At 36.1% G+C, this 20,240-nt stretch overlaps 1 protein-coding gene and 1 pseudogene across 1 annotated transcript in view; both read left to right on the top strand.

Annotated features, from left to right (window-relative positions):
- The window catches only part of LOC140858159 (uncharacterized), a 31,426-nt pseudogene extending 19,602 nt beyond the window's left edge, over window positions 1-11,824 (top strand).
- The window catches only part of LOC105035759 (chloroplastic lipocalin), a 41,375-nt gene extending 29,218 nt beyond the window's left edge, over window positions 1-12,157 (top strand). The window contains exon 5 of the mRNA XM_073257958.1: window positions 11,753-12,157. Coding sequence (XP_073114059.1) covers window positions 11,753-12,031 — 279 coding nt within the window. The 3' untranslated portion in view covers window positions 12,032-12,157. The remainder of the gene's footprint in view (window positions 1-11,752) is intronic.
- Window positions 12,158-20,240: the final 8,083 nt, after the last annotated feature.

Below are 20,240 nucleotides of genomic sequence, written 5' to 3'. Positions count from 1 at the left end.
TTGCAAACCTAATGAAAGTGACCTAAAAACATATATGTTTTTCAATTAAGTTTGCATTTGAATGAAAAATGTATCAAAAGGTTTGCTAGATTTTAAAGAGGAGATGTGCTTAAAGGGGCATCACATTTGGTGGAATTGATACCATGCAAACTTGTACCTACATGTATGTGGTCAACAATGGTAAGCCCATTCTATAAGCTTAAGCTTTGGGTTGGACTTTAACTGTTTAACATGGTGTTAGAGATAGCTGTTCCATCCAACTAACCAATCCTTCCATGCTCCCACTTGCTACTACATGTGTTGCCACTCCTCAGGTTCTACGCATGAAAAGAGGTGTTAGGAAATATTCCCACATCAAATAGGAGGACCTTGGTTTGTCTAATATTGATATGATCCCTCCATGCCATAGTTATTAAACCTGGATCGGAGACTGACCTTGCAAGTTTTAGTTCATCAGGTCACCCGTATGATTGTCAAGTCAATTGGTTAGATCAAGTTTATAGTAAAATATGTTAAAGTTTTACAATATGAAATATTTAGATATAATATAAGAGAATATGTATAACTATTGATAAATTTTATACTTTGAATACTAGTCTTTTAAGTCACATGCATCTATATTCTACACTACTTTTTAATTGCAGTATGAATAGTGTTGGGTATAAAATACCCCCAGCCGAAGTTCGTAAAAGGCTGACCCTCCATGGGCTCTTCCGGCTTTCGACCTTGTGCGATGTCTTTCGAAACTCCCCCGACTGTCCAAGCTTCCACAATGCCATCGGACTTCCCCAATAATGAGCTCCCCCATTCATATACCGGACTGCTCCAAATGCTCTCCGGGCTTCATTATCAGCCGACTTTCTACAGTGATCGGCTACCCTCTGAATCTCTTACAGACTTCTTTCTGCCACGAACGACTTTACTCCGAACTTCTTCCAGACTTCGTCAATGTCCGAGCTTCTCCAATAGCAGGACTTCTACAGTAATCAGACTCCATCCAAGTTTTTACGACGGTCGATCGCCTTTCGAATTTCATCCGAGCTCCTACAAGAGCCGGATTCCAGTCGAACTTCTACAGCGGATGGATTCTAGACGAATTTCTACAACGGACGGGCTCCACCCGCCGGATCTCTACTCCGGATTTCTATTGCAAGTGGACTTCATCTGAGCTTCTACAATAAGAAGTCTCCATCCGAGCTTCCACGGCAATCGGTCTTCGTCCGAGCTTCTACAATAAGCGGCCTCCTTTCAGACTCCTACGAGAGCCGGACTCCGTCCGAACTTCTCCAACAAAATTGAATCCCGGACTCCAACGTTCAACCTTCCTCAGTGTCCTCAAGACTCCTCCAGCGGACGAACCTCCACAGCGCCATCCGAACTCCATTGTCGGACGACCCTCTATCGGATTCCTCATGAAACCGGACCTCTCCGACGGACAATCTTCAGACGAGCTTTCACATCAGGCAAATTCTAGACGGACTTCTCTAGCAATCGGACTCCTACTGGACTTCTCCAACAGAAAGTCCCCGTCCGAGCTTCTACAGCAGATGACTTTCACCTGCAGCATCAGCGTCCAAGGCACCCGACAACAGTGGACTCGTCAGCAACCTCGAAAACATCCAAGCTTCTCTTAGATTGCTGAGACAGAGAGCCATTCCGCTCCATCAGACGTCTCAGCCGAGCTTCAGCCGTCAGGCCCGAACTCTCTGGCAAGTCGCGACAATGGACACTACCCCACTCCGCCCTCTGTAACAGATCCCACGTGGCCCCACCACTCTCTGGCAAGTTGCGACAACGGACACTACCCTACTCCATAACAAACTCCACGTGACCCTGAACGGCCCACTGACGTCACTACTCTCCGTAACAAACTCCGTATGACTCCGAACGGTCCACTACCAGGCAGTTACGGACGTCGCTATCAATCAGTTACGCTCTCCCGTCTATAAAAGAGACTCCCAGATATGTTTTTTTCTAAGCTCTAAACTCTATCTCGAAATTCTGCTAAAATCCCATTCGAGTGCTCCATTTCTGTTGAGGTAGAGTACTGACTTGAGCGTCGGAGGGTCTTGCCGGAGCAATCCCAACTCCGGTTTAGACTTTTCTTGCAGGTCTCGGCGGTGGACGCGATCCTCTTGACTCCAGCTTCTCCGACGTCGGCGGAATTCTGCACCAACAAATAGAAAAGAATCATGAAATATTTTTTTATGTTTAAAAAATATAATATAAAAAATATGCAAAATTTGTTGATATTTTAATTATTTTTTTTAAAAAATGAAGTGTTGAAAATATTGAAAAAAAATAAACAAACATGTTATAAATCATCTCATTCATCACTGTAAATTACATAAAGCAAATCTACACTTTCTAAAAATAAACGAGTTTTATTTTTTGAAGATAAATTAGACTTTTATAGTTTAATTTCACTTAATAAACGTGATAATTTATAATATTATGAAAAAAACTAACATGTTGCCTGAGAAAATATGCCTCAATTATCAATACATATTACTATATTTTTCATGTTTTTTAGTTAAATTAATAGTTATTTAAATAATTAAATACTTAAAAGTTACATAACTGATATGAAGGATAGTCGATTCGGAATTGGATCTCGTGCCAGTCGGCCGATGGTACGAGTAGGTACAACCCCATATCGAACTGTACTGGATCCGAACCAACATCGAAACAAGGGATAGACCGAGGAGGAAAAGAGAGAGATGGGGAGGAAGGGAGAGGGAGGGAAGGAAATAAAGGCTGACAGAGAAGTTGGTGGTGGCCATCGAAAGGCTGCGGAGGCCACCGAGGCCTTTCAGGCTCCGTGGTCCTTAATAAGAGAAAATGAAAGCAGAGAGAGAAAGGAAAGGAGAAACGATGAGGGAGGGAACAATGACGTGGAGGCCGCTGAGGGCGTTGGCTTGCTGGCTTCATTGTGTATCATCTTTTTAAAAAAATATAAAGAAATAAGGGTGAAGCTCCTATTTCGAACCTATGACAGTCGTAAGGTTGTTTTTGGCCGTTGAGCGACCACGACAGCCACCTGACGGCCCTCCGATGGCCTCTTCGTTGTCTTCTTCTCACTCATTTTCTCTCCCTTTTCCTCTCTCTATCTCTTTCTCTCTCTATTCTCACATCTCACAGAGGATGTGGAGTCCGACGGCCTCGATGGCCCTCTGATGGCCTTGATGGCCCTCTAATGACCTTGATGGGCCACCATCTGTCTTTCCCTTTTCTCATCCTCTTTTTTCTTCTCTTGCTTCATTTTTGCTGGTGTTCTGAATCGAAGATCCAATTAGCTGCTATTATGGTTTTGGCACGTCCCAAACTGTCTAGTTCGGGATAGGTCAGTGAACCCTGACTGACATCATAATGTGAGAATGGTTGAATTACTTCACAAAATATGTCTTCAGTGTCTATATAAACTATATTTTCTTAATTTTTCATATTTTATGATTTTAAAATATATTTAATTAATTTTTAAATAATAAATTATTATTTAATTAAGAAATATTAAAAAATTAATTTTATTTCAAATTAATGTGGAACCTTACTACGGATGCTACACATTTTTTTAGCTCATGGTTGTCTTTTCGTCATTTGTTTTTGAAATTTATGTGAATTTTGGCTTAGATTTGGATAGTCATAACCAAGGTTCGTTGTCTCGGTATTTGATCCCATATCGGCAAAATCCTATTACAATGTTGGGATGTGGTTCGTTATGGTATGGTATGTCGTTCGGTATGGTATGGATATGGTACGATACACCCATACTAGTAGTATGGGGCGGTTCGGCAAACCTTACTCATAATCGTGCCCAAATTTAAATAAATTAGCATTATTTTGTATTATAATCCAGAAATATATTTTTTGATAAAAAAAATTAGAAATTCATGTTTGTTCTTTAATATGTAGATTATCTAGAGATCTCTAACATATCATGAATTCATGCCAAAATAAAAATTTTGGCATAATTTTTCTAGATTTTACCAATTTTTGGCCTATTTAAGGCATCAAAATGAAAATAGAGAAATAGAAGAATAGAGCAAAGGGAGGGGATTATACTTGATTTTGCTTTGGCTTTTGCTCAACATCGGCAAGAAATCCCTCTAAATTTATCACCAAAAAATCACTATTCTTTGGAGGAAAGAGGAGGAGAAGGCCACAGGATGGCCTTCTGCCGCTTCCCATCTATTAATAGGTCAGTGAGGGCCTGTGGCCTTCTGCCGCTTCCCATCTATTATTAGGGCAGTGAGGGCCCGAACCTCCCTGAACAGCTCCAAACCAAGTGGAGTTGGGTGGTTCCACTTGGTTCAGGCCAGTTCAGGCCCTTTGTTGGTCCAAACACCCTTAAAGACCTGATATTGGGTTAGCTTTTTTCGATATGCTATGAATTGAGTGGGCCAGTAAGGCCATCCTTAGTCTCATATTTTTCATTGTTTTGAACAACATCCATATTGCTTCATGTTTGTAAACAATTGTATTAATAGCATTCCTTGAGTTATACAAATTTTGCCTTCTGATTTATGTTTTGATATTTTAATGTTTTATTAGTGTAATTCTATATAACCTCAACTATAAGAAATTCGTACGTTTGATTGCTAGCGATGTGAATGTTGGAGTAAGGGTTCACTTGCATGTTCTACATATGGAATCATTGCTTGTTATGATTGGTAATGCTGAGTGGTTGAAAATAAAGAGCACTAACAAGTTTGTGCAAATTCTTCACTTTAGAAGTTTGCGAAGTAGCATCCGTAGTCTTGTTTGACACTCAATGATGTGGCAAGTATACAATTGAAACCTAGACTCATCTATAGTTGTTAGCATATTTAAATTATTTAGGCAAATCTTTCTAGAAAGCAGTTTGTATGGTTGCTGCTCACAAAAAATCTGGATGAGGATGCCACTTGGCATGTTTGTTTAGTCCAAATCTGATGGCCTGAGTCTTTTTGATGCTAGACACTCTATGGCACTCTGGACCTTTATGATTGTTAGGAAAACTAAGAGGACATGGATCAAGGTATGGCATCTTGGTATCCGGCCTTATACTAGTGCTACCCTATCTGTGTGTCGGTATATGCCCGATACAGGGGCTAGTCTGGTGTCCTAAATTTTGGCATATCCCCTATATTGCATACTGATATCGAATTGATACGATACGGTATGGTACACCCTGTACTATCTAGTTTGGTATAGTATGGCATACCTTGATGTGAATTATGATGTTTCTTTGAATAAAATATGGATCTTTATCCAAGCTATCCGCAATAGACTCTTGGCAATCCTTTTGGTGTATTAGTTCTTCTACTTCTGTGAAGTTCTTTTAGAAAGTTGTCAATAGTTTCATACTTTTTCGAGAGAGTTTTCTAAAAGTGAGGATATAGGGTAACATTTTGCCCTATTGCTAGATTTTGGCTTTTTTATTCTTGAACTGAAATATATATTCACAGTTTTATATCCTAGTGGGACGGAGGGCATCTCGGCCATCCCATCTCATTCTTATGAGAAAATAGGATTGGGATGGGGTTGGGACTCCGAAACCCATCCATATGGAGAGAGAAGAGGAAAGAGGAAAGAAAGAAAGAAAGATGAAGAAAGGAAAAAAGTGGAAAGGAAAAAGAAGAAAAATTAAAAGAAAGAAAGAAGAGCAGGAAGAAAGGAAAGAGAAAGAAAAAGAGAAAGGAAAAAAAGAAGAAAAAGAAGAGATAAGAAAAAGAAAGAAAGAAGGAAAGGAAGGTAGAAGAAAGAGAACAAAAGAAGGAAGGAAAGAAGAAAAATAAAAAAAAAATGAAAGGAAGGAAAGAAGAAAGGGAGAGAGATGGAGGATATTTACTAGGATGTATAATCGGGACCACTGCCAGGATGGAATGGGATAATGGGGTATTTTATTTTTTGGAGATACTGGGACACCTCTGTCTCACAGGATTTAAAACCATGATAATACTATTGATGAGATTCATGGTAGTGGTTTAATGAAATGACAATGTACTCACATAACAAAAAACATCTAGGGCTCAGGCTTTGTCCTTCTCAACACTGAAGGGGATAAAAAGCTGCATCTTGTATCTATGATACAATAAAATATAGCTGTTCTAGTACTTGGTTTCATCTTCTTCTTTTGTCATATTTGTTTCCTTTTATATTTGATTAGTGAACTATATTAGTCCATTTTAATTGTTCAATGGTTAAGAAAACCATGCCTACAACATAAGGTGCAAACGTGTTGATATATTAGCTGAACTATTTAAAGTATTATTGGGCATTTATATGCCCTCAAACATATCCTGTATTAAGATTTCCAATGCATATGTGCTTAACATTCAATAGGCTAAGTAATTGTCTGATAGTATTAAAGGTGTTGAGGACTTTATTATTGATAGTGAAAATATTCTCCATATTTGTGTGAATTCTTTGAGCACTCATTTTTTTGATTATTGGGCATTTATATGCCCTCAAACATATCCTGTATTAAGATTTCCAATGCATATGTGCTTAACATTCAATAGGCTAAGTAATTGTCTGATAGTATTAAAGGTGTTGAGGACTTTATTATTGATAGTGAAAATATTCTCCATATTTGTGTGAATTCTTTGAGCACTCATTTTTTTTGTCAAAAGCTTTTCCCTTGTTTTACAGAAGGGATAATAAAAGAAATGGAGTAGAATAGTAGTAGAGAAAGAAATGAAGGATAAAAGCTTATCATAACTTTTCTTCATTCTATCTTCCTGGAGTTTCATTCTCTAGGAAATTCTTTTTCAATTTCAATCATTTTTGTTTACTAGTTCATGTCATCTTTTATTGGATGATCTAGTTGGAATTCATGTAAAGAAAATTCTTCTTTTCTATAGATATGTGTGCAAATATTTTACAATTAAGATGCAATTGTTTCTTGTACATATTTATATTTACTAACATTCTCCAAAAAAGGTATTAACAATAATCCCATTGATACTGAAACTGTTAAAGGAATACCCAATATCTTATTGGTCATGGTGCATAGTTTTTGAAATATGAAAAAGTAGTACTTTTCTGGAGCACAAGGATCCATTTGGCTTTGATGGTTTGCCTTCAGAAATATTTGGTACTTTCACATGCTGGGTGTGTGTAATTGGTGTATTTGGTGGCTCCTTGTTTAGCGTTATGCACAGTTCCTTGCTAACTTCTAATTTCATTAGGGAAGCCAGTAAAAATGAGTCTACCAATGAAGGTTACATCTTTGGTGTATAGATGCAAAAAGTATCAGACTAATAGCATTAAGATGGTTTTAGATGAGGAGACATAGTATATAAGTCACCTATTAATGTAGTTAGTGTTTATGCACTACAAGTAGGCCTAGATGGGAAGATTAAAAAATAATTTGGAAGAAGATTGATGGATTTATGCAGAGCATCCAAGGGAGAAAGGATAATAGGTGGGTGACTTAAATAAGCATGTAGGGAAAGTGCTATTAAAGAGGAGAAAGATTATGAAATGGATATGGTTTAAGAAGAGACCGATCAATTTTGCAAGGTTTGTAAGGTGATACTAGGGGAAAGATTGACCATGATATAAGCTAAATAGTCTTAAATGTATATACTAAGTACAAGAAGAAAAGAAAAGAAATTAATAAGTGTCCAATGTTAAGATACTTTTTTTGGATAAATTATTAAAGGAGGGACATTGAAATTTAATAATTGAACCACAAATGACATGGGACTAGATGGCTGATTGTATTGAGTAGCTGAAGATGTTCTTGGAGAGTCATAAGGTAAAAGATATACATAAAGAAACTTGTTTGTGGAATAACGAGGTACAAGAAGATATTTTGCTTTAAACAATGGAAAAAGAGATATTGATTATAAAGATATAAGAAGGTTAAGAAAGATGCAAAAATGCTAGAAAGGCAAACATGTACTATTTGATAATTTACATGGTAAGTTGTGTTTACAAAAAAGGTGATGATTGAATTTTAAAATAGCTAAACATGGGAGACAAAATATAAATATATTAATTAAGTTAGATGCATTAATAGTAGGAATAATAGGATATTGGTGAAAAGTGAGGAAATTAAAGGATGGGAAAAGTTATTTTAAAGAATTGTTAAATGAAGAAAAGAGATCATTGTAGAAGACTCACAATTATGGAGGTGAAAATGTTCTTTTTGAACTTCACTAGATTAAAGTGCAAGCAACTTTGAAAAGGTTCCAAAGGCTAAGGAATTAAGACCAAATAAAATCTTTGGGAGAAATTAAGACTGAATAAATTATCTATTGAAAGGTCATGGTTGATACTGAGAAAATTAGAGAACCGGTGTGCATTTATGCATGAAAGATCATTAGGGGAGCTTCTTATTTAGGCATTTGACACAGAAATATAGAGAAAAAGAAAAGTTTACATATGGTCTTTCTTGACTTAGAGAAGGCTTGTATATAGTACAAGAGAAGGAACTTGGTGGGCTTTAATAAGTACATAAATGGTATATTGAAATCACCGACGTTTTAAAGTATTGACAAATGGTAGAAGATATCATGATAGAAGTTATTTCCACTCATAGTAGGTTTGCACTTAGGGTCAATGGGAAGCCCATATTTTTTTGCACTAGTTATAATTATACTTACTACTAATATTGAGGAAGACGTATCATCGTGTATGCTACTTCTAGATGATATAGTATTGATTAATAAGAAACCTATAAAAAAAGGCATCCTAGTACTTAAGGTTCTTGCCATTGCGGGGTCCACGGAGGTAGCCTCTCCACATTATAAGAAAGGGCATCCTAGTACTTAAGGTTCTTGCCATTGCGGGGTCCATGGAGGTTCAGATGTATGTATCTGTACCCTCATATGTGGAGAGGCTATCTCCATATTTCGGATTTGTGACATCTAGGTCACAATGGAGTAATCTTACTATTGTGCGAAGATCCAACCTAAAAAAAGGGTGTCCTAGCCTCTCAAGCATAAAGCTCCCACCATTGCAGGGTTTGGGGAGGAATGTACATAGCCTTACTCCCACACACGAAGAGGCTATCTCTATGTTTGAACCCACGACACCTAGGTCATGATGGAGCATCCTTATCATCGTACTAAGGCCTACTCTCTAATAATAAAAAGCTATATTGTTGCTAAATTGGATTAATGGAAGAAAGTTTTGAAGGACAAAGGCTTAAAAATCAGTGGAATGAAAACACAACATATATAATACATTTTAGTGAAATGAAATGGAATGGACATGAGATTCCAATTAAAATTGATGGACAAAAAATGTGAAAAAGTTATTAGTTTCACTATTTAGGACACATTTATAAAATAGAATAAATTACAATAATCTTCCTCGAAGTTTGAAACAATTACAGACTTCCATCCAACATTTTGGAAATATACATTCTACTAAATTTTTGCTATATGCATGATAGGTAAACCCCTACTAATATCTTTTATTAAATAAACTAATGGTCTTACTAATATCATCACTATCTAACCTATTTGAGTCTTAAAGTATTTTATATTTTTTATTGTGATAAATTTTTTATTTTTCAAATTTTAAATTTTTATATTTGACCAGCAGGATTATGTGTATATTTCCGAAATGTTGGATGGGATCACGTAATTATTCTAAACCTTCAGAGGGATCAGGGTAATTTACTCTATAAAATAATAGAGAGAGAGAGAGAGATGAATATATATATTTATGTGTGTATATGTATATATAGTTGGACTCCACAATTTATATGAAATCTTTGTAAAAAGGATTCAACGATGCAAGACCAATGATGCACTATAATTGAAAATCCAAATCATTGAAGTTGATATATGCTACAACAAATAACTAGAAATCAAAATTGATCTATTTTGGTGGTTCCTATTATAAACATCGAGTGGGCAGGAAAATGTATGGTTCTAATAGTATGATACCATATTTTACTATGACCTAATAATCAAAACCTAGTGAAGATGCTTAAATCATAATCAACAAAGTGGATTTTCAATTAATGTGCTTTATCATATACTTTAACACACTAGTGCATTTGATGCTTTTCCTTTTTGAACCCACTTGATGCATAAATTAGAAACCAAGAAAATAGTTAAATTTTGGTTCTTGCCACTTTTTATGGTGTAGATTAACTTAATGCATAAGCGAGATAATCCATCATTGATTTTAAAGTTGTTAATTTTTTTATCAAAAATTTAATCTAAAATGTGTAGTCCAAATCATACACACACACACATATGTATATATATATATATATATATATATATATATATATATATATGTATGTATGTATGTATTTATGTGTGTGTGTGTATATATACACACACACACATATATATCTATATACATGTATATGCATATACTTATATATGTATATATTATGTATTTATGTGTATATGTATGGCTCAAGATCAAGTTACACCTGCTTTAACTCTTTTATGGTTACATCTTTTTGAACTGGATGATGGGAGTCCTATATCGATGATTTGAGCTTATTTGACCACCTTTAAACTACTTACACACTAAAAGTTATGTGATTTGGAGATCCTTATTCTATGCATAAAGTGCTGAAAAACATGTATTCTTTCATATCAATTAAACCATCCAATTTGACTACTTGATGCATAAGCTAAAGATTCTCTAAAATCATATGATTTTTGGTATATTAGCAATTTAGAGATAGTAGATCATACTCGTATTATCAATATGGGACTCTCATCATCTAATTCAAAAAAGTGTAACTCAGAGTTACTCCAGGTCAGCTTGACCTTGACCCATATATACACATTCATACATATATATATGTATGTATATAGTTGGTTGGATGAAGTAGAGAGGTACATTTGGAGTATTTTGATGCATTCTTTGTGATTTAAAGAAAATGTTTCTATAGAACAATAATAAAGCCTATATTTTCTAGCTTAGACAACAAAGAGACAGGAAAACATGGAGTGTAGAAGCAATAAGAATATTAGGATGGATACATGGCATATATTGAGGAGCTGTAGGGGTAGTGCAAATTAAGGTCAAAATGCTGGAGAATTTATTGAGATGGTATGGGCATGTACCACAAGGATTTAAGGTGTCTTTAGCAAGGAGATTTACTTTAATTTGTTTGTGCAAGATGCTAAAAAAATAAGGAAAAGGCGCAAGGCAACATGGATGGAGGTTGTGTATTTGGATTCATAGATATTTACATTTCTGCCTTGTCTGTGTGAATATTTTACAAGTCATTCTAAATATCGAATTTTGTTACATTATGTCTTTAAAAGATTTGATGAAATTCCATAATTTTTTCTTCATAATTTTTTTTCTATGCCTGTGATTTTCCCACTTGCTTCCTAAAGTTATGTTAGTTATTATAAAGTCTTGACTCTTTAAAATGAACCCCATTCCCAACTGTGGCTATCCTTGCTTGATAGCAAAATGTTGTAAACAAGGTTGTCATATGATTAATAAAATGGAAGTAAAGTGATAGGAAATGATGCGGTGCAAGCCTTCACAACCTCAAAGCATTTCTGATCTGAAAGCAAATTCCTCATGTCATGTCCTGCTTGTTAAAATTAACATGGTCATATGCATTACCTAGTGATACTTTTAATTCTCGAGAACATCAGACAGCAATTTTGGGATTAGATTACATTTACTTTTCCTACTTTTCATCATATTTCTCTTTGGTGCAAATCTTGCTGCCTTGTAATGCTATTTTGTTACAAATTTTCTGCAGTTTTGAAAGTTGTGCCATGTTACTGGAAGAGATGCTAACATGTGAAAGTCTTTAAATCAGATTTATTCAAGGACGCCTCATCCCGGACCAGAATTCATAGAGAAATACAAAACGTACTTGGCAAATTTTGGGTATGATCCTAGCAAGATCAAAGATACTCCACAGGACTGTGAGGTGATGTCCTCTAGTCAGCTAGCTCTAATGATGTCAATGTCAGGAATGAAGGAGGCTCTCACAAACCAGTTTCCTGATCTAGAATTAAAGGCACCTGTCGAGCTGAACCCGTTTATAAGCATTTTTGACGCCTTGAAAAAGCTTCTTGAACTCTACTTCAAGTAGCTCCAAAAGATTGACCAAGATGTTTCTGTGTATTTGAGTGATTATGCTGTAAGTATATTCTTGTAATTGATGATTTGTTGTGGTGCCATGTGATCGTTAGCATCTTGTAATGCAATTTCTTTTTGATGTTCTCTGTGTTGGGGTGCTTGATTTTCAAAGATGATTATTTTAAGTTCCTTCTGGAGTTTCCTATAGATTTTTGGGTGATATTTTGGGTGATAAAAACAGGTAATTTTGGAATCCACGAACTTCTGTGATAATACATGTACACTTTTTAGACAGATGCAGACGTTCTATCCCATATGGAGATAGTTTACATTGGAAAAATCATTGTTTGGATCATAACACGTCAATAAGTCACGTGGCAGCAGCCCCTACAATAATATAGTGTAAATTTTCCATATTATATTTATTCTACCTCAAGTTATAAATCGGGCATGTTTATTTACTGCAGATATCAAGGTCTAATTTTGATACTTCCATACGTGAGTATTATTCTAAATGCTACATTTTTTTTATCAATACTTGTTCACTTTATTTGCTACTACATTTAAAGGCGATTTTCCACCCAAAAAAAAAATTTAAATCAGTTTAAAAGGATCCAATATCCATTATCAGACCAGAGTTTCAAACACTATTGATGCATTATCTGCTGCTTTTTAGTTTCTCTGCATATGTGGGCTCAAGGCTTTGTGTACCTGACATGCTTGTAGGATTGGATCTGGGCTCGGGCCAGCTCGAGGCCCATCGGATTGAGTCAATTTTTGATTGGATTTCAGGTTAGGCTTGCAATAATTCAGGTTGGGTTGGACTTAAATATAGGGCTCATTTGTCTTTTGCCTGATCCAAGTCTGGTTCGGGTTCGAATCTGAATTTTGGCCCAATCAATAGTTCGAATATTTGATTCAAGCTCAGTTTCCTATTTAAATTGGTTCATTTTCATCAGTCAATTAGCTAGTTAGTTTTAGCCCATTGCTTTAGTTAATTAGTCCAAATATAAGGTTTAATGTCGTCTGTCCGTTCGTCACTTTGTCTCTAACTTGAACAGTCCTAGCCTCTAGTTCGTGCCTGTTCGATGTCCAAATATTAGGATTCAGGATGATTAAAATTTCTCTTTCCATTTTCCATCTTCTCTCATCATCCATCACTGATGTCGGTTTTCCATTGAAGAAAATGTCGGTAAGGGGTAGAAAAAGTGGTCCCCGATGGTGGGAGAAAAGCTAGTGGTGTAGAGGTGGCGAAGATGGGGGACTTGGGTGCGGAGAGGAGGACGAAGTTCGGGAGAGATGCGGCTCAGAGGCAAGCAAGGCCGACGAGGAGTTTGTTGGGGAGGGAGGTGGGGGCGTGGAGGGGGTGGTGAAAGGGGTCCACAATGCAATGAAAGCGGCAGGCATGGTAGACAAGGGCCCTAGGGTAGAAGGGGCAGAGGCGAAGGGAGGGATAGTCGAGGAGGCGGCGATTCTTCGAATAGGTGGTGAGGAAGATCTGAAAGCCATGGTTAAGGAGAAATCCAGTGAGAAAGTCGGTGCGGATGCGACCATCGACAGTGTTGGAGGCCTTGAGGAGGAAGGGAATGGAGGAGGCAGTGAGGTGGGTTGTGGCGGTGAGGCTAGCAAGGTGATGGCATCGAGCTGGGTACTCATGATGGAGGGGGAGGAGGAAGAGAGCATGCGAGGGGAGAAAGAGGAGACATGGGGTTTGGGTGGAGTAAAGGAGGACTAGGAGAGCAGAGGGAGGAGAGTTATGGGGTCGAGCCGGGCTCGGGCTCGGGCTCGGGCCTTATATTTTAAATCATTTTTGGGCCTAAGCTCGGTCTGAAGTTTGAAAAAATATTTCAGATCGGACTTAAGTAGGAATATGGCCCGTTTCCAGTCCTGTATACTTTTGACATTCTTAATATAAAATTATATCTCCAAAATTGTCTTATATCATGAGATTTCAGTATGTTCCTTTCACTTCAAATTCCTCCCATATTATCTGATGCGTTGCCAACACTATTAAGATCTGCATAAATAAAAAGGATCAATTCATTTTGCTTCTTTAGTGCTTTAAACTTTTAAGGTCTCATCAATTTGCCCAAAGAACTGCATGTTGAAATCAGCGACCTCGCACTGCACTGTGCCAAAGTACACAACCAAATAAATGAGAAAAGCTATCTCTTAACTGGGAAGGCCCCTATCGGATAGATGAAGTCGTCAGACCCGAAACATACCATCTGAGGCCACTGGATGGAACTCTACTACAATGACCCTAGAATTTGGATAATTTACAAAGGTATTACTAATATATATATATATATATATATATATATATATATATATATATATATATATATCTTTAATAAAATCTCTTTTTTTCTGATCTACAAGTTTGCAAATAAATAAGAGACCCCATCAAACCATGTGGAACCTTGCCTAGTCCACGATGATTTTCTCAAAGACGCTTCGGCTTAAGATGAATATAGCCACGAGAAAAGCACTTCGTCATCAAGATGAATATATCCACGATGATTTCTTCAAAGGTGCTTTATCTCAAGATGAATATAGCCATGAGAAAGATGCTTCATCATCAAGATGAATATAGCCACGATGACTTCCTCGAAGGTGCTTCATCTCAAGATGAATATAGCCATGAGAAGGACACTTCATCATCAAGATGAATATAGCCACAATGATTTTCTCAAAGATGCTTTATCCTATGATGAATATAACCACGAGAACGGTGCTTCATCACTAAGATGAATATAGCCACAATGATTTTCTCAAAGGTGCTTCATCCTAAGACGAATATAGCCATAAGAAGGGTGTTTTGTTATCAAGATAAATATAGCCATGAGAAGGGTGCTTCATCATCAAGACGAATATAGCCACGATGACTTCCTCGAAGGCACTTCATCCTAAGATTAATATTGCCATGAGAAGGGTGCTTTATTATCAAGATGAATATAGCCCTGACGATTTCTTCAAAAGTACTTCATCTCAATATGAATATAGCTATGAGAAGGATGCTTCATCATCAAGATGAATATGGCAATGATGATTTTCTCGAAGGCGTCTCATCTCCAGATGAATATAGTCATGAGAAGGGGGCTTCATCTTAAGACAAATATAGTCACGAGAAGAACACTTCATTGTCAGTTTTTTTATATGATTATTACATGGTATTAAATCAAAAATTAAAATATAAAGAGCAAGAACTATATGTTGATAATATCAACATGTTTCTATACTACATCTAATGTATTTAAAATATAATAGATCAGATCTATTACCTTGCAAGTTAGACGTTCTAATTTTGCTAATCCGGGCTTGAGGATGATGTTGTAAGCCGCACATACATCTAACCTCTAGGAGTCATCCACACGAGCCCACGAATCACGATCAGAATTCTTGATCCAAGAAATCGGTACAGTATGTTAGTACTGTGCTGATCCTTCTTCGATGATCGATCAGATGCCTCCTTCTTCTTGATTTGGACTCCTCCATATATGAAAAGTAGGAGGAGTTTTATATATGAGACACTCTCATAAAACTCACAGATGGAGGAAGGAAAGAGGTGAACACAGCAACCCTAGAAGAAGACCCTCTTCTTCTTCTCTTTGCTCTCACTTAGATACTTAGTTTTGTGTCTATTATATCTCCATGCCCCAACACTCTTTCTCTCTAATTTTCATATACCCTAAAGGTTTCTTAATGCTCTATAATCCACAAAAATTTCAAGAAGAAATTCATCTTAAATAATGAGATATGAAGAATCTTTGTCTAGGTCAAATACCTAGTCAAGGAAAATCCTAACAGGGCAAGACAAGTGGTGCCCAACTCTTGGGTGCCCCCTCCTTTTTTTACCATAGACTACCAGAAAAGGGCACACAATATGTGCCATAAAAGTCACAAAAATCTCAAAAAAAATCTGGATAAAATCAGTACCATAAGGAAAGAGTTTTGGTTTCCTAAAATTCTATTTCATAGAATTTGAAATTCAAACTAATTCCTACTTTGACTTGGTCCACAACCACATTCCATGCAAGAGAGAAAGAGAGAAAAGTTTTGGGCGTACGTGATGGCCTGGGAGAGAAGGTTTTGTCGCATAAAATAAGAGAGAGTGGGCATGGGGGGCTAAGGTGGCGCAAGGTGGAATCCTAGTCTTACTAGGATTCAATCTATGACTTGTTCAAATTTAGTTTCTTAAACTAAATCAAACCAAAATTAAATCAACCTAATTAAAATAGGTCTTAACCCAATTAAGAAAGTCTTTAATTGAACTACGACTAGTTTTTTCTTGCACTTGGCTTATCCAATAAACCAATTGGACTTGATTCAATCAAGCTCAAACTAAATCTAATTAAATCATATTCAATTAGACTTAATCTCAGCCTATTGGCTTAATCAAATTAAGCCAATTAGTAATCGAATTGCTAATTGATCCTCCTGCAACACTTGTACTAGGTTAAATGTCAATCGTATTGATCGTTTAATCCTAGAATGATTCTTAATCGTTGATCAACCATCCGATCGGATTGTGAACTCTAGTGTGTATGACCTCATAGGTCCGAACCTAAGTCGGTAGCACAGGAATAAATTTTTGTACCAATCGAAGTGACCATCTAGCAATGGTACCCGATGGTCGGATAGGTCGAATGTGTAGAACAACATCCTTAGAACCCATGCGGATATAGTTTCCATATAATTCATCCCCTTGACCAAAATATTCATAGGACACTTCAGAGTTCAACTGTCAACTCTGATCAGGTTGTTCACATTATATTTTAAAATATCAAATCCATCTGATGGATTATCCTAGCCAAGATTTTGCTAAATTGAAATACAGTGACTCATTCTTCTCCAACTCTTGGAGTGGTCCCATCTTGATCACACTCTGACTTTGCAAGTACTTGACTGTGCCCAGAAGCCTTCCGTCACTGAATTAGAAATTCAGTTAGTCTAGTACCAAAGCACAGTGAGTTGCTTGTAAGTCACTGAGACGATCTTAGGTCTAAGGAACACTTATACCTATATCCCATCAGAGACATTCTCGACAGCAGAATGGTCTAGAGTTGGTCACGTTCAATAACGATGTATCCTTACATCTCACCTGTATGCCATACCAGTGTCTCCACACTTAGTTAAGAGGACAACCAACCCATATGGCCTACAATGATCTATGCTTGATAGAAGCTGTCGTCCTTATTAACAGCCTATCATTTGATCGTGAATAGTTTTAAGGACTAATCAATAAATCTTCTCTTTATTGAACCTAAATAGTCCTAAGAACTTCATCGCAACAACGGAGTTCATTAGGAGATGAAAACTTATGATGAAAATACAAAAAATATATTTTATTTATTAATAAATCAATTACAATACAAGGTTGCTCAACTGTCAACAGGTTGACGATTGACTTTTGGAACATATTTCTCGACATATGCAACTATGGGTTAACCAATTCTTAATCAATTGATCAATTGATGTCTAGAAAAGTGCTATAAGTGGTTCTTTAATTAGTTTCATTGTCTGATCTAACCAATTTATTGGTGTCTAAGGAAAGCAACGGGGGGACCCCCACCTTACTTACCTGGCCAATTTGATTAAACGATCTTGATATTAAAAAATCTTAATGTTGAAAATACTACTAAGGGCCTTCCTTCATGCTAGGTTAATGTTACATCATGAACTATGGCTAGTTTGTTGTGTTAACACAAGATTTGTCACAAGGATTGATATAACATAATCCTGGTGCATAGAAGATGCTTACGGTAATTTTGAATGTACTGCTTTATTTTGTTAACTCAAGGATAGTTATATTAGAATTTAACTATATTAAAATGAAGGGTCTAACTTAACTAAAATATTATAGCTTGTTGTGTTAACACAAGGCTAATAATATCTTAGAGGCCAAGATATGATATTGAGAATTGCATGAGATGCAATTGGAAAGAATTTTCTACCTATAAACTCATAAGGGTTTGTTGTGTTAACACAAGATCATTATGAGGAATTAAGATCTCAATCCTACTAAGATAAATATGAAATATGTCTTGTTCATCATAGTAGAGGGTTATGATGTTCGATAAAATAGTGGGAGGCACAATTAAATTTAAAGATTTTATTTAATTATATGAGTTAACATGAGTTGTTTGCTTATATAATGTTCTTTAATTATTATAGATTAAATTTTACAAATGACATCTTCACTATTATTACGAAAATTTTAGATTCCAACAAGTTGACCGGTCTCAATTATGTAGACTAATTGAGAAAATTAAAGATCGTACTCACTTAAGAGAAGCTCTCCTACATTCTTGACATCTCTGAACCACAAAAGGTTAGGGATGATGTCACAGAGGAGATATCCACATACAGGATGTGGAAGAATGACAGTTTGACTGTCAAGTGCATCATGCTGGCCTCTATGAGCAATGAGTTACAGAGGCAGCATGAGGGCATGGATACTCAATCCATACTCTTTAATCTTAAAGAGTTGTATGGAGAACAGAGTAGGACTGCTAGATATGAGATATCTAAGTAGTTATTCTATGCTAGACTGACTGAGGGATCATCTATATAAGATCATGTCTTAAAGGTCATTGATCTGATTATTAGATTGGGTCAACTAGGTTTTGTGATGGATGGAGAATTAAGTTAGGATTTGATTCTGCAATCTCTCCCTGAGTCATTTGCTCAGTTTGTCATGAACTATCACATGAACAAACTGAAGACCTCCTTGCCTGAGCTATGAATATGCTTAAGACAGTTGAGAGCCATATTAAGAAAGAAAAGGCTCCACTTCTTCTTGTGGCTAAAATCTCTAAGAAGAAATCAGATTTTAAGGGTTCAAAGAAAGTACTGAATCCTAAAGATGGCAAGATGAAGAAGAAGGAGAAGAAAGTCTCAGGATAGGATACCTACTTTCACTGTGACCAGGCAAGACACTGAAAAAAGAATTGCAAGTTATATCTTGCAACTGTAAAGGCTGGTGCAAGCGATGCACCAAAAGGTATGTATGAAATACATACAATTTTGTCATTAAGTTCTTCCAATTCAGACTCTTGAGTATTGGATACCACCTGCGGTTCTCATATCTGCAAATCATTGCTGGTGCTGCAGAATGTTAGAGTGCTGAAGAAGAGTGATTTCGAGCTCTACGATGCTGGAGGAGAGTCCATCCAAGCAGAGGCTATGGGGACATATATGTTAAAGTTACCTTTTGGAAAGATCTTAGAGCTAGAAAACTATTATTATATGCCTAAGATCATTAAAAATATTATTTCTATACCATTGCTATTGCAACAAGGTTATGAAATAAATGGAAAGAGCAATAGTTGCTCAATTTTTTTTTCTAATAAATTTTTTTGTCATGGCGTTATTAATAATAGTCTTCTAATTCTATCTAATGATAATATTTTTCATATTAATGAAAGTAAAAAGCGAAAGAGAGAAGAATTGAATAATATTTTACTTTGACATTGTCGACTTGGTCATATAAGTAAGACAAGGATTAACAAGTTATATAAAGAAGAGTTCTTTGATCCTTATGAATATGAATCATTAGGTACTTGTGAATCTTGTCTTATGAGAAAAATGACTAAGACTCCATTTAGTGGACATGGAGAAAGGACAAGTGAGTTATTAGGACTTGTATATACTTGTATACACCATTTAGTTGACATTTAGTGGACATGGAGAAAGGACAATAGAAGTCAGAGAAGGATACTCTTATTTTATAACGTTCATTGATGATTTATCTAAGTTTGAATATATGTATCTTATGAAACACAAATCTGAAGCTTTTGATAAATTTAAAGAGTATCAAAGTATGATCAAGAAATAAACTAAAAAAAATATTAAAATCCTTCGATCTGATCGAGGAGGAGAATACTTATCAAATAAATTTCTAGATCATCTTAAAGAAAATAGAATTCTCTCAAAATGGATTCCTCCCTATACACCATAGTTAAATGGTGTAGCAGAAAGGAGGAATCATACTTTATTAGATATGGTGTGGTCTATGATGTGCCTTACAGATTTGTCTATTTTTTTCTAGGGACATGTCTTAGAAACTGCTGTCTATATTCTGAACAGAATACCTTCAAAATCTGTGCCAAGCACTTCATATGAGATATGGAGAGGAAAGAAGCCTAATCTTAAGTATCTTAAGATATAGGGCTGTCTAGCTTATGTTAAAAAAATTTTTGGACATAAGCTGAGTACTA

The sequence above is a fragment of the Elaeis guineensis genome, chromosome 5 (assembly GCF_000442705.2).
Source record: "Elaeis guineensis isolate ETL-2024a chromosome 5, EG11, whole genome shotgun sequence".
NCBI lineage: Eukaryota > Viridiplantae > Streptophyta > Magnoliopsida > Arecales > Arecaceae > Elaeis > Elaeis guineensis.
This window is presented reverse-complemented; position numbering and strand designations above follow the sequence as displayed.